The following is an 18,351-nucleotide window of genomic DNA, read 5'->3' as shown; positions in this document are numbered from 1 at the left end:
CGTTTTCAACATTACTTGTATAGGTAATTTTAATTGTTACTTATTTAAGTAATGCCCCTGACTGGTAGATGTATATTGTAGTTTGTCATTGTAAGACAGGTCTGTAGATGTTAATGTAGTATGTCATTGTTAGACAGGTATGTAGATGTTTAATGTAGTATGTCATTGTTAGACAGGTCTGTAGATGTATATTGTAGTTTGTCATTGTTAGACAGGTCTGTAGATGTTAATGTAGTATGTCATTGTTAGACAGGTCTGTAGTTGTTTAATGTAGTATGTCATTGTAAGCCAGGTCTGTAGATGTTTAATGTAGTATGTCATTGTTAGACAGGTCTGTAGTTGTTTAATGTAGTATGTCATTGTTAGACAGGTCTGTAGATGTTTAATGTAGTATGTCATTGTTAGACAGGTCTGTAGATGTTTAATGTAGTATGTCATTGTTACACAGGCCTGTAGATGTTTAATGTAATATTTCTTTGTTAGACAGGTCTGTAGATGTTTAATGTAGTTTGTCATTGAATTGTTAGACAGGTCTGTAGATGTTTAATGTAATATTTCTTTGTTAGACAGGTCTGTAGATGTTTAATGTAGTATGTTATTGTTAGACAGGTCTGTAGATGTTTAATGTAGTATGTTATTGTTAGACAGGTCTGTAGTTGTTTAATGTAATATTTCTTTGTTAGACAGGACTGTAGATGTTTAATGTAATATGTCATTGTTAGACAGGTCTGTAGATGTTTAATGTAGTATGTCATTGTTAGACAGGTCTGTAGATGTATATTGTAGTTTGTCATTGTTAGACAGGTCTGTAGATGTTAATGTAGTATGTCATTGTTAGATAGATCTATAGATGTGTATTGTAGTATGTCATTGTTAGATAGATCCATAGATGTTTATTACTATATGTCATTGTTAGATAGATCTTTAGATATTTATTACAATATGTCATTGTTAGATAGATCTGTAGATGTGTATTGTACATGTTGTAGTGTGTCACTGTTAGATAGACGTATAGGTCTGTAGTTGTTTAATGTGGTATGTCATTGTTAGACAGGTCTGTAGATGTTTAATGTAGTTTTTCATTGTTAGACAGGTCTGTAGATGTTTATTGTAGTATGTCATTGTTAGACAGGTCTGTAGTTGTTTAATGTGGTATGTCATTGTTAGACAGGTCTGTAGATGTTTAATGTAGTTTTTCATTGTTAGACAGGTCTGTAGATGTTTATTGTAGTATGTCATTGTAAGATATGTCTGAAAATGTTAATTGTAGTATGTCATTGTTAGACAGGTCTGTAGTTGTTTAATGTAGTATGTCATTGTTAGACAGGTCTGTAGATGTTTAATGTAATATGTCATTGTTAGACAGGTCTGTAGATGTTTAATGTAGTATGTCATTGTTAGATAGATCTGTAGATGTGTATTGTACATGTTGTAGTGTGTCACTGTTAAATAGACGTATCCATGATGTGCTCCTTACCAATTATTACATTTGAAAATATCATCTTGATTAACTAAAGGCCTCCCTCCACCCACAGGTCTTTGGATCTTTTTACTGTGAAATGACCTCTGACTGTAAGACCAGTAAACATTAGGGTGTGTCCAATGAGAGTGTGATATGCCAAACTGAAGAACATGAAGGCATCTTACAAATGATCTTCTTAATAACCATTGTAGAATTTTATTATCGACACACTTCTTAAAGTTGTTTACTGAAAACACAAATTGAAACAAGATTCTAATATGACTTTCTGCAAATGCCTTGAGTGCACACCTGTGGTAAAATACAAATATATTGTTTGTCAGCTGATCGGCAACATCATTATTTGTTTGGGCTGTTCCAAACATACTCCCACGTCTTATGCTTTTTATGAATGAGTTAGTCGAGGTCAATTGGTGTAAATGACGTCATTCAACAATGACGTAAGAATATAAGCATTTTACGAGAAGATGCACAAATGTGAAAATGAAAGTCATCAAAATGTGGAAACATAAAAAAAACAATGATAAGAATTTGTTGAAGCCTACTTTCTTCACATTGACATGTGGTGACTAGGCATTGTTCAGTCGACTTTTCATTATTATATCAACAATTGAAACGATGTTAATAACAACTTGAGATTGAAATAATACTCACAATAAACCTGCATTTTTTCACACGGATTTTTAAGTAGTTCCCGTATGTCAATCAGTTGACTGCTTATTATGCAAAATGCTACTCTTATTTCATTCTATTCGCTACTGCCCACTTTTAATGAATAACAATGAAAAAACCCAGAATATCACAAATAGAAGAAGAATTCCACTTTTCAGGATTCCTATATGACCTGTTTACCCCCATGTAAAATGAAATGGCTATATCATGTATATTGCGTGATACCATCAAAAGACACTGTCTTTAATAAAAGAAGAATGAGTCTGAGGACACGTATTCCCCCCGCTTAAGCTTTGCAATTTTCCAAGTTAAAAAGGGGCATAACTCTAGAATGGTAAATGACTAACAACCCAAATTCGAACTCTGTTTAGGTGTTGTGGTTCTTATCATAGTGTATGAATTTCATAAGATTTGATGAGAAAACTTAAGTAACAGTGCGTAAACGAAAATAGGACAGGCGGTCGGACTGAAAGACAGACAGACGGAAGGACAGTCAAGAGTAACACTTACAGTCAGGGGTACAATTTGTACAAGTTATTTTTATTTATTTGAAGAAGTAAATAAAAATATACTTAAAGGAATAAATTTGTTATGTCCATATTTTCTTATAAGGTTTGAATAATCTCCCTTTAATTTTCTCAAAAAAATTACTTGCAGAGATTGATCTAAACTAGTACGATTGAATCCAAAATAATTTGTGCGCATGTATGGAGGCAAAATTACAAGTGTAATTTATTACAAATGGATGACCAACATGAAAATTAACGAAAACTATAAGAACAACAGTATCGACATTTGAACTTGTAATTCAAGCTTAAGTGAAACAATAACTTCATCCATTATCAACACATTAATTTGATTAAATATTTCTTTTTATGCACAGTGTTTACACTTTCACTGGTTATTAGGTCAGATTGATTGCATTTTACTTGTAGTGTGAACGCAGTGGTTCAGATTAGACCGATAGAGATTATCCACGCCTCTTTTGGGAAGATATATAATATTCATAGATATTTTGTTTTGTTTACCTACTGGTTCCAAGAAATGATCTCTATGTTTCATCTGGTAGAGACATAACTTGGAAATGTTACCAGTATAAATACACATGAATAGCGGCCAAATTGAAATCTGTGGAAGACCAAAAGTGAAGTGAGGGGTAGTACAGAATTTTAGTATAAGTTTTAACTCTTAGAAGTTCAGGGCATATAAATGTTGAAAATATGCCACACAGCCCTATATTTTGACCTTTGAAAAAAATAGTTGTGCATATGAGCTTTCCATTCTAGGATATAATTTTTTACGAAACTTCCTAGTAAAAGTGATACAGTTTTAGCCCTAAAGGGAGTTCCTATTGGAAATTGCATCGTCTGTTTTTACAGAATTGCAACCTATAAGGTTTATAAGATATATCATATAGTTTATAAGGCATCTTATATAGTTTATAAGATATCTCATATAATCTATAAGATATCTCATATAATTTATAAGATATCTCATATAATTTTCTTTATAAGATATCTTATAAATAATATAAGATATCTTATAAACTTTATGCGATATCATATAAACTATATAAAATATCTAATAAAATATATGAGATATCTTATAAAGTATATAAGATATCTTATATAAAAAATATTTAAAAGACATCTTATATACTTTATAAGATATCTTTTAAAAGCTTTTGATTTGGTAGATCATGACATTCTTTGCTTAAAGCTTGAAATTTATGGATTTAGTGAGGCTACTAGTACTGTTAGTTTTTTCAAGTCATACCTGAATAACAGAAAACAGCAGGTAAACATTTGTAATGTTTACTCTGAACAACAACATGTAAAATTTGGTGTCCCCCAAGGTTCTATACTTGGTCCTCTATTGTTTGTGCTATTTATAAACGACCTTCCCTTATGCATTGAAAATTGTGAAACAGACCTATATGCTGATGACACCACTCTTCATAAATCAGGGAAAAACATAGAAAATATACATTGATGATGTTCAAGAAGATTTATACAGGGTTGAAGAGTGGTGCAAAGTGAATAATATGTTCATTAATGCAAATAAAACAAAATGTTTGGTTACTGGAACAAAGCAGAAACTATCAATTCAGACTTATCAACCAAACTTGATAATAAATTCAAAAGTATTACAAAATTCTTCATGTGAAAAATTATTAGATGTTAAAATTGACAGCACACTTAACTGGAGAAATCAAATTGACCAAGTTTGTGCTAATATATCATTCAGAATATACCTTCTTTCTAGAATAAAGAAATTTTTATATATAAATGCAAGGAAAACATATTACAATGGGTATATTCTGCCCCTAATTGACTACTGTTGTATTATTTGGGGTGAATGTAAAAATGAAGGGATAACAAGAATTTTAAAACTCCAAAAAAGGGCAGCAAGATTAATTCTAGATGCAGATCCTTTATCCCCCTCAGCCCCCTTATTTAAAGAACTTGGGTGGATGACAGTTGACAATAGAATCAAATACCACAAATATTTACTTCTACATAAATGTATGTGTATGGAAGCACCAATGTACCTAGTTCAAAAGTTTAAACTGAAATCAGATAATAATCCTTACTCCTTGAGAGGTGTCACTCAAGGTAATCTGATAGTTCCTAAGCCAAAGCTGAGCTATTTAAGAAATCTTTTGTTTATTCTGGATCAGTGTTATGGAATGGACTACCACACAAAAATCGTAAAGCTCAAAACACTTATATTTTTAAACAAAGTATCAAGAAGTACTTAACACAGTCCTGATAAGATTATGTTTTCTACAATGTATTTGTATATTCTTTTATTTTTATTTTTATTTGATTTTTTGACTACATGTGCATCTTGAACAGCCTTCATATCTTATCGTGTTAGTAATATTACATTGAACTAATTGACTGTAAATTAACTATGTGTAAATATCTGTTTTTGATTGTATTGTAATTTGTATGTGAGGGCCTCAGGGAAGATTAGTTTATTGTAACTAACTGAGTTTACCCTCTTTAAATAAAGAATTTATTATTATTATTATTATTATAATATACTTTATAAGATATCTTATATACTTTATAAGATATCTTATAAACTTTAGAAGATATCTTATAAAGTATATGATATCTTATTTATATATAAAGTATATAGGATATCTTATAAAGTTTACAAGATATCTTATAAAGTATATAAGATATCTTATAAAAGCTTGATTATATAAGATATCTTATATATTATATGAGATATCTTGAAGTTAGAATAAATAGTAAAACAGCTAGCCATATAATACCTGATAAAAACACCTAGACCTGGTAATCAAGACTAAAATAATGAAAATAGTAATGACGAGTAGAGTAAAAAACAGAAAGCACGGGCGAAGAAAGACAAGGAATATAAAAAAAAAACAGATGCGAGAATTCCAGACATCGTGGCGCTTCAAAGAAGAAACTTTTGAAAATAAATCAAATTTTTGCACAATTTGTAGGAAACACCCACAACTTGCAGATCAAAAGTCTGAGTTATTTTTTGGCAAATTGATAAATAGAAGGGACACCAAAATCAATGTTTTGCAAAACACCAAGCTTGTCAGATGAAGAAAACAGTAAAATTAAACAGGTGTCTGGGGAAATGGACAAAACATTGCAAATTACCCTCTAGATGTCTTTCGGTTGTTTTCCTTTTGGGTTCATACTCTCATTGACAAACGATTGATGTTAACCCCATACCTCTTTTTATTTATACAAAAAAAAATATCACAAACATCATTTATATGTGATACAAAATAGTTTTAACGTGACCTATAGTTGTAAAATTCTACATCATGTGGTCTCTGGTAGAGAGTTGTCTCATTGGCAATCATATCACATCATTTTATTTTTCTATTTTAAGAATCTTACAAGCTCACAGTAAAATACTTTATTTATTGGGAAATTCAGGGCAATTAACTTTTTTCTAGACAAGTAAAATTTACAGTTTAACTTGCCCAGGGACAAGTGCTCACAACAAATATTTCCACACCCCTACCAGGTCTTCTATCTTCTAAAATATATTACTTTAAACAAATAGTTTATGCAATTCTTTTGGATAATAATCCCTATGTATCACATTCTGTGACTTCTGTTGTAGGGCGAGACAAAAGCCTAATTTTAATCACTTTACTTTACTTCACTAGTTTTTCTGATGTACTACATTTTTTGTGGTCTCACTAATTAGTGACAAGAAGAAAAAAATAGCAAGAAGAAGAAAAAACTTAGGGACAAGAAGACAAATTTAGCAACAAGAAAGTTTATACACTATATCAAAAAAATAAACTAATAAAAAAAAAAGTCAATTAATTACAGGTTATCATGGTTGTTATAATGGCACTGACTACAATTATGCTGAAAATGTGAACAATAACAAACTAGAGGCTCTAAAGAGCCTGTGTCGCTCACCTTGGTCTACCGCTATGTGCATATTCAACAAAGGACACTCTCCAACATTGTCGACAAGAATAGAATTCATGAAATAAATCTCTGTTTTGTTGATCTTGTAATGCTGATCATTGAGTCTGTTTAGTTTCTCTCTATCTTCTTTAGTTTTTGCTCAAAACACAAAAGAGGGTAAAAAAAATCCTCATTTAAGGGCAATCACTGCTATAAAGAGGGGGTGGACAGGTGGTATTCAATTCCCGCTAACCTCCCCCCTGACTCCCGCTTCCCTCCCCCTTGACTCCCACTTCCCTCCTTTAACTTATTATTTCGTTCAGCTATACCTCTTTTCCTCCTTCACACAAGAAAATCTAGAACTGTGAACATACCTCCTTTTCTCCAACCAGTCTCAATGATCCTCAATGGACATGAACATAGTCACATGCACACAAGTATCTAGAATACCATACGGGAGGAGTGACAATGACAAGATGCACAGGGATATAAATAAAAAAAATCTAAGTTTAAGGGTTATAACTTTGGGAAAACTCGATGGACCGTGTCATTCTATCGAAAATATCTACTAATTTTCATGTGTATCCAAAATACCCTGTCAATATTGGAGCTGCGATGTCAAGATAGATCAAGGTGCATACTGGATAAGCTTAAAATTATTCTCCAAATGGGTATAACTCGGGGAAAACTCAATGGACCAGAATATTCTACCTCCAGGCTCATCACAAAGTTCTAACAACCTACTGGATTTTATGTGTATCCAGATAGCCATGCCAGAGGAGTTGCGATCACAAGTTGCATACTTGATAGGGTCAAACTTTCTAAGTTCAAATGTCCATAACTATGGGAAAACTAATTAAACCAGAACATCTTATCTATACTGAAGTTTGCATGTCATGGTCAGCAGAAACATATAATGCAAGATATTGGAAAGTCCACTATACGGCTTGTTTTTCACAATAAACAAGGTACGATCCCCTCCTTACCTTTGAAACTTCTTTTTATTCATTGAACATATTTCTGAACCAATAAGTGAATTATTTTTCTTAACTATTTCCTGATATAGTTTAATAAATTTGAAAACAAAAATTGAAAAACAAAAAAGATATTCATGATATTAGGGGAAAAGTGGAGACTTGACATGAAAATATTGGAAGTTTAAAACTACAAACTTGGTTGCTTTTGAAACTCCTTTTTTTATTTCTGTGAGCACAACTTTCTGGTTTTAAAAACTTAAAAATCTGATAATTTGTTGATAGAGTTTAGAATATTTCATTTTGATTATTTCTTACTTTTTCAAGATATTAGCGATTTAATTTAGAAAATAAAATTTTCTAAATGCTCGGTTTACGGATGACTTAACAAAATACACAAATACACAGATGAAAAGACTTGTCGTAAAGTTTGGATCGTGCCAACCAAATATTTAGCTATAGGCTGACTGTTCGGGCAGATTTTTTTAGGTATTATCAAACATGTCAAATGAAAATTTTTATATTTTCTTATAATTTATTGTTCAAACTTTACAATTAACACCAATAAAAAATAAAGATAACTTTAAAATCTAAACGTAATAATCTACTGTACTGACAGATTTATATATAAATACATAGATTGATTTTCATATTTCCGAATGTAGAACTAAACACTTTAAAACGAAATAACAATTTCATTCCAGACAATTATTTTTAAGAAGATATTGAACTTTGTATTTCGATTTGAAACAAATTTCTTCACAAAGTTAAGACATAATAAACTACTGTCCTGGCAGATTTGTTTTTACTTTAAAAGTGAAAAGTATTCAATTTCTTGATTTTTTTTTATGATTGTGTCTGTAATTAATAATAATATCAAAATAGTATATACCAGACAATCGTATTAAAGAAACGTTTATTTCCTCCATTTATACAGAAATTTAACGTAATAGGCTACTGTCCTAGCAGACTTTTTTGTGTTAACGAAATAAAAGTCCATAAAATTTTATATTTTCATAAATCTTATATTCTTAACTTTCCAATGAACAAAAATTTGCTTACCAGACATTCATTTTGAAGAAGAAATTCAACTTTATATTTTTATTTTGAGCGAATTTCAACAAAATTTCAATGTAATAGGCTACTGTCCTGGCAGATTTTTTTACCTTTAAAAGACACAAAAAATATTAAGTTATAAATTTTTGAAATTATTATTCCCTAAACTTTATAATAGTACAAAAAAGGTATGCCAGACAGTTGTTTTGGAGAAATTATTTCAATTGTAAGTAAAATTTTCTCGGCATTTTCCGACATATTTTTCTTAAAATTTAACTGTCCTGGCATATGGCATAATTTTTTTTAATTTTAAAAACTTTGCAATTATGTAAGTAATTATCCTGTTCTTTATCATACAGTTTAAATTTTAACAATATGTTGAGTAAAACAACAGATGAAAACATATCGAAAATAACTGTCCTGGTTTTTAGACCTGCCTGTTGGATACAGATATAATACGGTATGGACAATACGGAAAGTCAAGAAACAATCTTTTTCGCATGCAATCTTCTGCAATAAATCTCCAAATGCAATAAGATGGTCATTAAGAATAACAACACCTTTTATCGTGTAAGATTTTTGTTGAATACAGCACTGAATCGGTTTCCCTGTTTCCTCGAATTCTTCATGTTCCCGCCCGGCTCGCTCCCAGTTCCCACCCCTTACTCCTGGTTCCCGTCCCCCTTACTCCCGGTTCCCGCCCCCTTACTCCCAGGTCCCCCCCCCCCCCTGTCCATCCCCTCTATAAAGAGTGACAGTCTACTAACTATATCGGCAAAATTTGACTTGTTAGTAGATCTTGCCTTGCTGATCATTTTTGTGATTTAAAGTGTCTATTTATCTATTATAATTTTTATCATATAAGTCGGACGATTTCCTCCATATTGTCTTAATTGTAGATCTTGTCTTGCTGATCATTTTTGCTTTTTTAAGTTTCTATGTATCTATTATAATTTTTAAGATCTAAGGCAAAAACAGACAAGAGGCTGTCAGAGTGACAGCAAACCGGATTTTCCTGCAGAGGTCAAACCCTGAACAGTTGAGCAAGTATGGACACTTCATTTAAGCTTAAAACTGCTCTGAATTTGGATTGTGGTTGAATATTTGACACAGCATAGGTTTGTGACACAAAATGAATGTGGTCAAAGAACTGAAATATTTGAAATTGGACATTTATCTTATTACCTACTATGGTCCAATATCCAAAATCTAAGTACATTGTCAGAATCAGCATATCAAAGAACTCCAAAAATTCATTTTTCAATGAAATCAAACAAAAGTTTAATTTAGGACCCTTTGGACCACAATGTAGACCAATTTGATAAAGGAGCTCACAATCCAAAATCTCTCAATACATGGTAAGATTCAGCATTTCAAGGAACCACATAAGTTCAATTTTTGTGAATCAAACAAAGTTTAATTTTGGACCCTGATTTGGACCAATTTGAAAACTGGGCCCAAAAATCTAATTTTTAAATACAGGTTTAGATTCAGCATTTGAAAGAACCCTATATATATTTAATTTAAGTTGAAATGAAACACAATTTAATTTTGTCCATATACTTTCTGTGCAAAGGGAAATAACTCAAACTTGATAAATAGATAAGATTATAATGAATAAAGTGATGACTAAGTTCTATAAAATTTGATATGATGTAATTTTTCAAATTATAATCAATAGTATAATAACAACAACCAGTGATGACTTAGTTCTCTTAAATTAGATATGATTTAACACTCAAACATTGTTAAAATCAGCATATCAAAGAACCCAAGAATTCAATTGTTGATTAAACAAAAGTTTAATTTAGGACCCTTAGTACCTCCATGTGGTATTATCTAACTAATAATGAAAATAAATACAGGTTTAGATTCAGCATTTCAAAGAACCCTATATATATTCAATTTATGTTGAAATCAAACACAGTTTAATTTTGGACCCTAATTTGGACCAACTTGAAAACTGGGCCCAAAATCAGAAATCTAAATATATGTTTATTAATAGACAATCTAAGCTAAGTTTTAAAAGGAGTTCACCTAATCAAAAAAATATATATAGCATTCAGAAAATTAGTTTTTACAGAATAACAAACAATTTACAATTAACTAAAGTAAAGAAAAAAAAATTGTATTTATCATTAATACAATGTCTTTTAAAAATCTATAAAACTTATCTGTAATTATCTTCAAAATGTCTAATAATGAACAGTAAATTTCTAACTATATTTACTACTATATAGCTTTTAATCATCAACACTTAGAAAACAGAAAATTTTCAAATAAATCTGTCACTCAAGATAAAACATTAACCATATGTTTAGTAAACTGATTACAGGACTTATAAACAGGTGAAAATTTTCTATAAAGGCTTAGTGTAATCAAACTTAATGCATATAATTAACAATTTCTGTTCAAAGGAAAATAACTCAATCAGAAAAAAGACCCCAGGGGACTCGACTTCTATTTCATTTGATTTGTTTTATTGTAATATACAAGAAGAAAAATGGTTTCAGGGTGGAGATCTTGACTGTTTACAAGTTTTCACAAAAAAGGGGTTGGGGGTTACCCCAGGGGACTCACCTTTTATTTCATTTGATTTGTTTTATTGTCCCATAGAAGATTATATATGTTTTAGGGGTGGGGATCGCAACCGTTTACAAGTTTTCAAAAAGAATGGGGTGGGGTTTACCCTCGTGGACTCAGTGCGTGGACTTCCCCTAAATTCATTTGATTTGTTTAATTGTCCCATACAAGAATATATATGGTTTAGGGGTGGGGATCTCAACAGTGTACAATTTCTCAAGAAGAAGAATGTGGGGGTTACCCAAATAGATTTCCCCTATATTTCATTTGATTTGTTTTGTTGTCCCATTCAAGAATATATATGGTTTAGGGGTGGGGATCTAGACCGTTTACAAGTTATCAAAAAGAAGGGGGTGGGGTTGACCCCCAAGGACTTCCCCTATATTTCATTTGATTTGTTTTATTGCATACAAGAATATATATGGTTTAGGGGTGGGGATCTAAACCGTTTACAAGTTTTCAAAAAAAGGGGGTGGGGGTGACCCCAGGGGACTCCCCCTCAATTTCATTTGATTTGTTTTATTGTCCCATTCAAGAATATATATGGTTTAGGGGTGGGGATCTCGACTGTTTACAAGTTATCAAAAAGAAGGGGGGTGGGGGTTACCCCCCTGGACTTCCCCTATATATCATTTGATTTGTTTTATTGTCCCATTCAAGAATATATATGGTTTAGGGGCGGGGATCTCAACGGTTTACAAGTTCTTAAACAGGATGGGGTGGGGTGACCCCAGGGGACTTCCCCTAAATTTAATTTGCTTTAATTTATTGTTCCATACAAGTACATATATGGTTTAGGGGTGGGGATCTCAACTGTTTACAAGTTTTCAAAAGGAAGGGGGTAGGGTTTACCCCCGTGGACTTCCCCTATATTTCATTTGATTTGATATATTGTCCCATACTAGAATATATATGGTTTCTGGGTGGGAATCTTGACCGTTTACAAGTTATCAAAAAAAGGGGGGTAAGGGTTACCCCAATGGACTTCCCCTATATTTCAATCAGAAAACAGTAAATTTTCAAATAAATCTGTCACTCCAATGATTATCATATGCTAAAATATTTCAAAGATCTAATTAATAATGAAAATAAATCATTATCATATGCTGAAATATTTATAATATCTAATTGAACAGAACTATGGTTGTTTAACATTGTACTCTAACATAATTAATAATGTAATAATCTTCAAAATGTCTAATGATATAGCTTATAATCATTACCACTTAGGAAATAGATAATTTTCAAATAAATCTGTCACTCCAATTTTTATTCTGAGATAAGACAAATCATAAAAATATAACAACAGTAAAATATTTAAAAATTCTACTTTTGGATATTAAAAATGAAGATAACTCACAAAGGAGATATACTAAAATCTTGAAAATTAATAGAGACCTTCATTCATGTCATTAGGTCCCAGGAAACAACATATTTAAATTTGAAGAAAATTTGTTAAAGCGTTTTCATGTTATTGAGCGGACGCTGTTTGGCAGCCGCCAGAGCCGCCCGCCGTATATAACCATTTTAATAACCGATATATCCTTCGAAAATCCGGTTAAAAATATTGGTAACAAGAGTGCACACGCTGAAATGTCTCACCTAATTTACTGACCATTGATTTTATGTTGATAGTCCTACATATAAAGTTTTACTACAAGTATCACATTAACATTTATGATCCAAGAAAATGAGGTCAAGGTCAGATAAACCAAGCCAGAAATACATGTACACCTTTAATACAATCCCTCCATACACAGAATATAGATGACCTATTGCTTATTGTATAAAAGAAACAGACCAAACCATGGAAATTCTATACCCACCAATGAACCATGAAAATGAAGTCAAGGTCAATTGAACCCTGCCAAACAGACATGTACACCTTAAAATCATTCCTTGCACCAAATACAGTAGACCTATTGTTTAAGGTATCTAAGAAAAAAGTTAACCAGGAAAACTGAACATTGACCAATCAACCATGAAAATGAGGTCAAGGTCAAATAAAACCTGCCAGACTGACATGTACATCATTAAATATTTCCATACACCAAATATAATTGACCTACTGCATACAGTATTAGAAAAACAGACCAAAACACAAAAAACTTAACATTGAGCAATGAACTGTGAAAATGAGGTCAAGGTAAAATAAAACATGCCAGACTGACATGTACATCTTAAAATATTTCCATACACCAAATATAGTTGACCTATTGCATACAGTATTAGAAAAACAGACCAAAACACAAAAAACTTAACATTGAGCAATGAACCGTGAAAATGAGTTCAAGGTCAAATAAAACCTGCCAGACTGACATGAACATCGTAAAATATTTCCATACACCAAATACAGTTGACCTATTGCATACAGTATTAGAAAAACAGACCAAAACAAAAAAACTAAACTATGACCACTGAACCATGAAAAAGGGGGGCAAGGTCAGATGACACCTGCCAGTTGGACATGTTCACCTTACAATCATTATTTACACCAAATATAGTAGACCTATTGCTTATAGTATCTCAGATATGGACTTGACCACGAAAACTTAACCTTGTTCACTGATCCATGAAATGAGGTCGAGGTCAAGTGAAAACTGTCTGACAGGCATGATGACCTTGCAAGGTACGCATATACCAAATTTAGTTATCCTATTACTCATAATAAGAGAGAAATTAACATTACAAAAAATCTTAACTTTTTTTCAAGTAGTCACTGAACCATGAAAATGAGGTCAAGGACAATGGACATATGACAGACAGAAACTTCATATCATAAGGCATCTATATACAATTAAAGTTTGAAGCATCCAGGTCTTCTACCTTCTGAAATATTAAGTTTTTAAGAAGTTAGTTAATCTTCGCCGCTGGATCACTATCCTCATGTTGAGCTTTCTACGACAAAAGTCGCAGGCTGGCCAAATCGTCATCAAAGGGCAATAACATTAATAAGGAGTCGACTGAGGATTTCAACCATGCAGACTTATTTGTAGAACATGTCTTGCTGATCAGTTTTTGCAATTGAAAGTTTCTCTCTACAATGTATCTATTATAGTTTTCAAGATAGTACAGTTCTACCTGTGACATTATCTTATTAATGGTGGCCATAAAAAATATGGTCACCATGATGGCCCTAAATGTCCATCATTATACCCCCTGCTGCTAAATTAATACACATGTACAAGGTATTAATCAAAAACTAGTCAAGGATAAAGAGAAATCATGACTGCATTGAAGTGTTAAAATTACATAACTTACAGGTAAAGTGTCTCAGGGAAAATATATGACTTTTTGTGTTTGTCAAATTTAAAAACCGTGATTATGACAATAAAATTCTAAAATAAAATGAAATAATAAAACTAGTTGAATATATAGCTTAATTTACTAACTTTTTTTTTGTAAAAATTTTCTCATGACTGTTTGCAAATGTTTGTTTTGATCATGTTGATGTTATAACTTTTAAATAATTCTATCAATTTAAGTTATTTTTTACATGTGTTTTTTGGCAAGTGAATAATAAATGAATATCATCTTCTAATATAATGCAAACTTTCACAACGCCTGCCTTTTTCCATTGAAAAGGTGTTTCTCAAATTAATTTTCTAAATTCAAAATTGTTAAAACTTACTGCATTTAACATTGTTTAACAAATGTTTAAGATTATCTTTCTGACTTATTCTAAATAAAATTTATGCAATTCATTATTTCTCTATTGAATAATCATGATAATACATGTATATTCAAAATATTCATTACAGAAAAAATTGATAATTTTTTTATTGTCATATAAACATATTACAATTTAATCAAGTTTCTGACAAAAAAAAAACCAAAACAAACATTATAATGCAAAGAAATAACAATTCTATAAGAAATCAAAACACATGGAAAAAAGTTATTAGATTTCTGCCCTCAGTTCTAATGACTTTCTTTTATAAAGGAGCCAGTATTTTAAACATGTTCCAGGTTATAGAGGTTTAGCATTTCTTTTACTTTTTGTTCTTGGTTAAGATTTTATTCATAAGATTCAAGATTTTATTCATAAACTGGTCAGAGACATTATTATGAGAAGGTAAACAATTTTCAAATAGATTATCCCTAAGTTGTTCATGTTGTTATGTTAATTTTACAAACAATTCTTTCTAGGAATTTTTATTCACCATTTTCTATTTCTAAATTATGACCACTAATTCTTTACTTAGTGAAGCATTTGAGTTTACTGTTTTCATCATAAGTTTTTATTCTATTTGAAAAAATATTCTTATTTATTTTCAAAAATATTCTTATTTTTTTTCTTAAAATTCATTTTTAATCAAGGGCTTTAAAGAATCTAATTCATTCAAGTCCGTGCAATTATTAACTTTATCTAAAAGGCCTGAGTTGAGTGAAATATTCTTTGCAAATGTATACCAAGAATATGTATCATGCATATGCCAGTCCTGCAGTTTCGACAATATAATACACAGAACAAAAAGTGATTTAATTAATAGGTAAACAGACAGAAAGACACAGGACAAAAAGTCACAGGACATAAAGTCACAAATTTGATAGGACAAAAAGTCACAGGACAAAAAGTCACAAATAATTTGTTGACAATTGTTTGAATATATAAGAGAAAGATCTTGAAATATTTTCTTTTTATAACATATATATTTCATTTTTAAGTTTAGGAAATTGTTCATAAGCCTTGATAAATGAAAATTTATTAAATTTTAATCACACAAAGGATATATTTCTTGGCAAATGAAAAATAATAATAACATAAAAAAATAAAAACATTAGAAAAAAGGGAAATATGTAAATTTAAAGACAGAAAAATCAACAAATGACCATGATGATATGAATTAACAAAGACTAAAACAAACATTCTATTCTACATTTTCAAGGAAGGTGAAATGTCAATTTGAGAAGAAACCTGAGTTACCTGTACAGGTAAATTTTAATGAAACATACAAGCTGAAAACTTCAACCCTGATTGATTTCAACAGGTAACATAATTAGATAAAACATCAACCTATGTTTTATGACCCCAATAAATGGCCAACATCTCAAGATTGAATACCCCAATAATTGGCCACCATTTGATGATGACCATACATGAACAAGAGGGTGGACATAACTAAGAGGAAGTCACAGGTTGTACTGTAGGCAAAACTTGACTGAGGGGGCGGGGCCAAATAATCTCCATGGTAATGAGATGTGCCAATGCTAATACAACTGCATACCAAATATCATTGAATTACCACTAGTGGTTCACCATGAACTAGACCTAATCACAAACTAATACATTGTTGAAGCCGCCACCGCTGGAAACAGCATACCTATGTCTCACTTTTTGACTCTGTCAAGGCGAGACAAAAATTATGTGGTTCATAAGTGTTTCTCGTTTTTTATATAGATTAGACCGTTGGTTTTCTCGTTTGAATGGTTTTACACTAGTAATTTTTGGGGCCCTTTATACATTAGCTTGCTGTGCGGTGTGAGCCAAGGGTCCATGTTGAAGACCATACTTTGACCTATAATGGTTTACTTTTATAAATTGTGACTTGGATGGAGAGTTGTCTCATTGGCACTCATACCACATCTTCTTATATCTATATAGTATTATATATTTAAAGCTACAATGAAAATAAATCACCTAGTTTAGTGATTTATTAGTACTACTTAAATAGGTGATTATTAAAAAAAGGCAACTCTCACTTCCAACATTTCTGGACAAAATGTTACTTGAATTAGTGATTTAAGAAATCACTCATAAATAAGTGATTCCCCTGACTGGTCATGACTGCGATAAAAGCAGTATTACGCCATATAAAATGGAATTATCGGGTAAATCTATCGGTTCTCGGATTCATATTGAGTTTTAGGAAGTTCTCAGGAAATCGTTGTGATTGCAACTGTAAATGAAGGTTACAATCAACCATTAAATATTATGGGCACAGCCATTTTTTGAAGATAACATGGTATTCAGAATTAAGAGTATGGCTAATCCTGATTGGTCAATATGTGCATCCGTTATTTTTTATTATTAGAGACTTCGTGCACTCTGCATTATACCAAAGGCAAAATAATATATTTTCCTTAGCCCTAATGGATCTCAGGTGTCTTTTCTACGCTAGGATGAGAGACGTGTTTATAAGTGCAAAATTGATAGGCAAGGGAGATAAGTACAATTTACGTTAAGAAAAGCCACGGGAACCTATATTTTTTTTACCAAAAAATACCGTCCGAATAATTTTTCTTTATTTGTAGCAAGGTTTCGTTAGAAAAATAAACTTTCTAAAGTCTTTATCTGGAAAAAGGCTATCATTGTCGCCTATGGCGAAATTAATTGTTTTTTTTCCGATCTGTACAATTCTTTCTATTTTATTTTTTTGGTTTTTGTTGTCTTACCATGCATTGTGTTCAAACACATTATCCTGATTTTCAAGGTTTCTGTTTCCGAATTGTGGGCGTTTTTCCTTTACGTTTTCAGCTGATAAATCCGTGAATTTGTCCCCAGTATCATTCATATTTAGGCCTAGCCACTTTGCAAATTAGTCTTTGGTTGAATATCGATGTTAGTATGGTATCTAACTCACTGTGGAAGTAGAGGGAGCGGAGACATGACTGGACAGGGATCCACTTGCGCAATAATAAAAAAAGGACCTGAACGGAGTAAATGTGAGGAAAATCCGGATTGTAATAGTTTGTAATATTTTCAGCCTATTATATCGTTAGAATAAAATGTACATAATTTATATAAGATAAAGAAAGTGTTTAGGTTTATAATTATATGAACATGTAATATTTCATTTCGAAACAAAATCATAGTATATCATTGTGTGTGTGTAAATAATGATAATCGTTCTTTCTTTCTACAGGTATGAATCGCCGTTCTAGATCGGCGCACTCCTACATAGAAGAATGGCTAATGCGCTATATACAAATATACACCCGCACCCACTAAAAACTCATATTACACACAAAGGAACGTGCCACTAATCCACTAATTCATGCATATATATATCATATAACGGTAACGGTAAAAGCGTGCTGCACATATACTGTGTTCAAGTGTTATTTACATATTATATTCAAATTGCTCACTTGGTAAAGTTGAAGATGAGCTTCATTTTTTGTTAGAATGTCCTCTTTATGATATTCAAAGGGAAGACTTTTT

General features: G+C 31.4%; 1 protein-coding gene across 4 annotated transcripts in view; it reads right to left on the bottom strand.

Moving 5' to 3' along the window:
- The window catches only part of LOC127731265 (tRNA N(3)-methylcytidine methyltransferase METTL2-like), a 107,536-nt gene extending 89,709 nt beyond the window's left edge, over positions 1–17,827 (bottom strand). For 3 of the 4 annotated variants that reach the window (XM_052240312.1, XM_052240311.1, XM_052240313.1), the window contains exons 1-2: positions 17,583–17,729; positions 1,478–1,709 (exon numbers count right to left, since the gene is read on the bottom strand). In XM_052240312.1, coding sequence (XP_052096272.1) covers positions 1,478–1,709; positions 17,583–17,604 — 254 coding nt within the window. In that variant the 5' untranslated portion in view covers positions 17,605–17,729. Of the gene's footprint in view, positions 1–1,477; positions 1,710–17,582 lie in introns of all 4 variants that reach the window. The other variant, XM_052240314.1, reaches the window with a different exon arrangement.
- Between the last annotated feature and the right edge of the window lie 524 nt (positions 17,828–18,351).

The sequence above is a fragment of the Mytilus californianus genome, unplaced genomic scaffold (genome assembly GCF_021869535.1).
Source record: "Mytilus californianus isolate M0D057914Y unplaced genomic scaffold, xbMytCali1.0.p SCAF_2, whole genome shotgun sequence".
Lineage (NCBI taxonomy): Eukaryota > Metazoa > Mollusca > Bivalvia > Mytilida > Mytilidae > Mytilus > Mytilus californianus.
The sequence above is the reverse complement of the archived record's forward strand: the minus strand, read 5'-3'. Positions and strand labels throughout refer to the sequence as shown.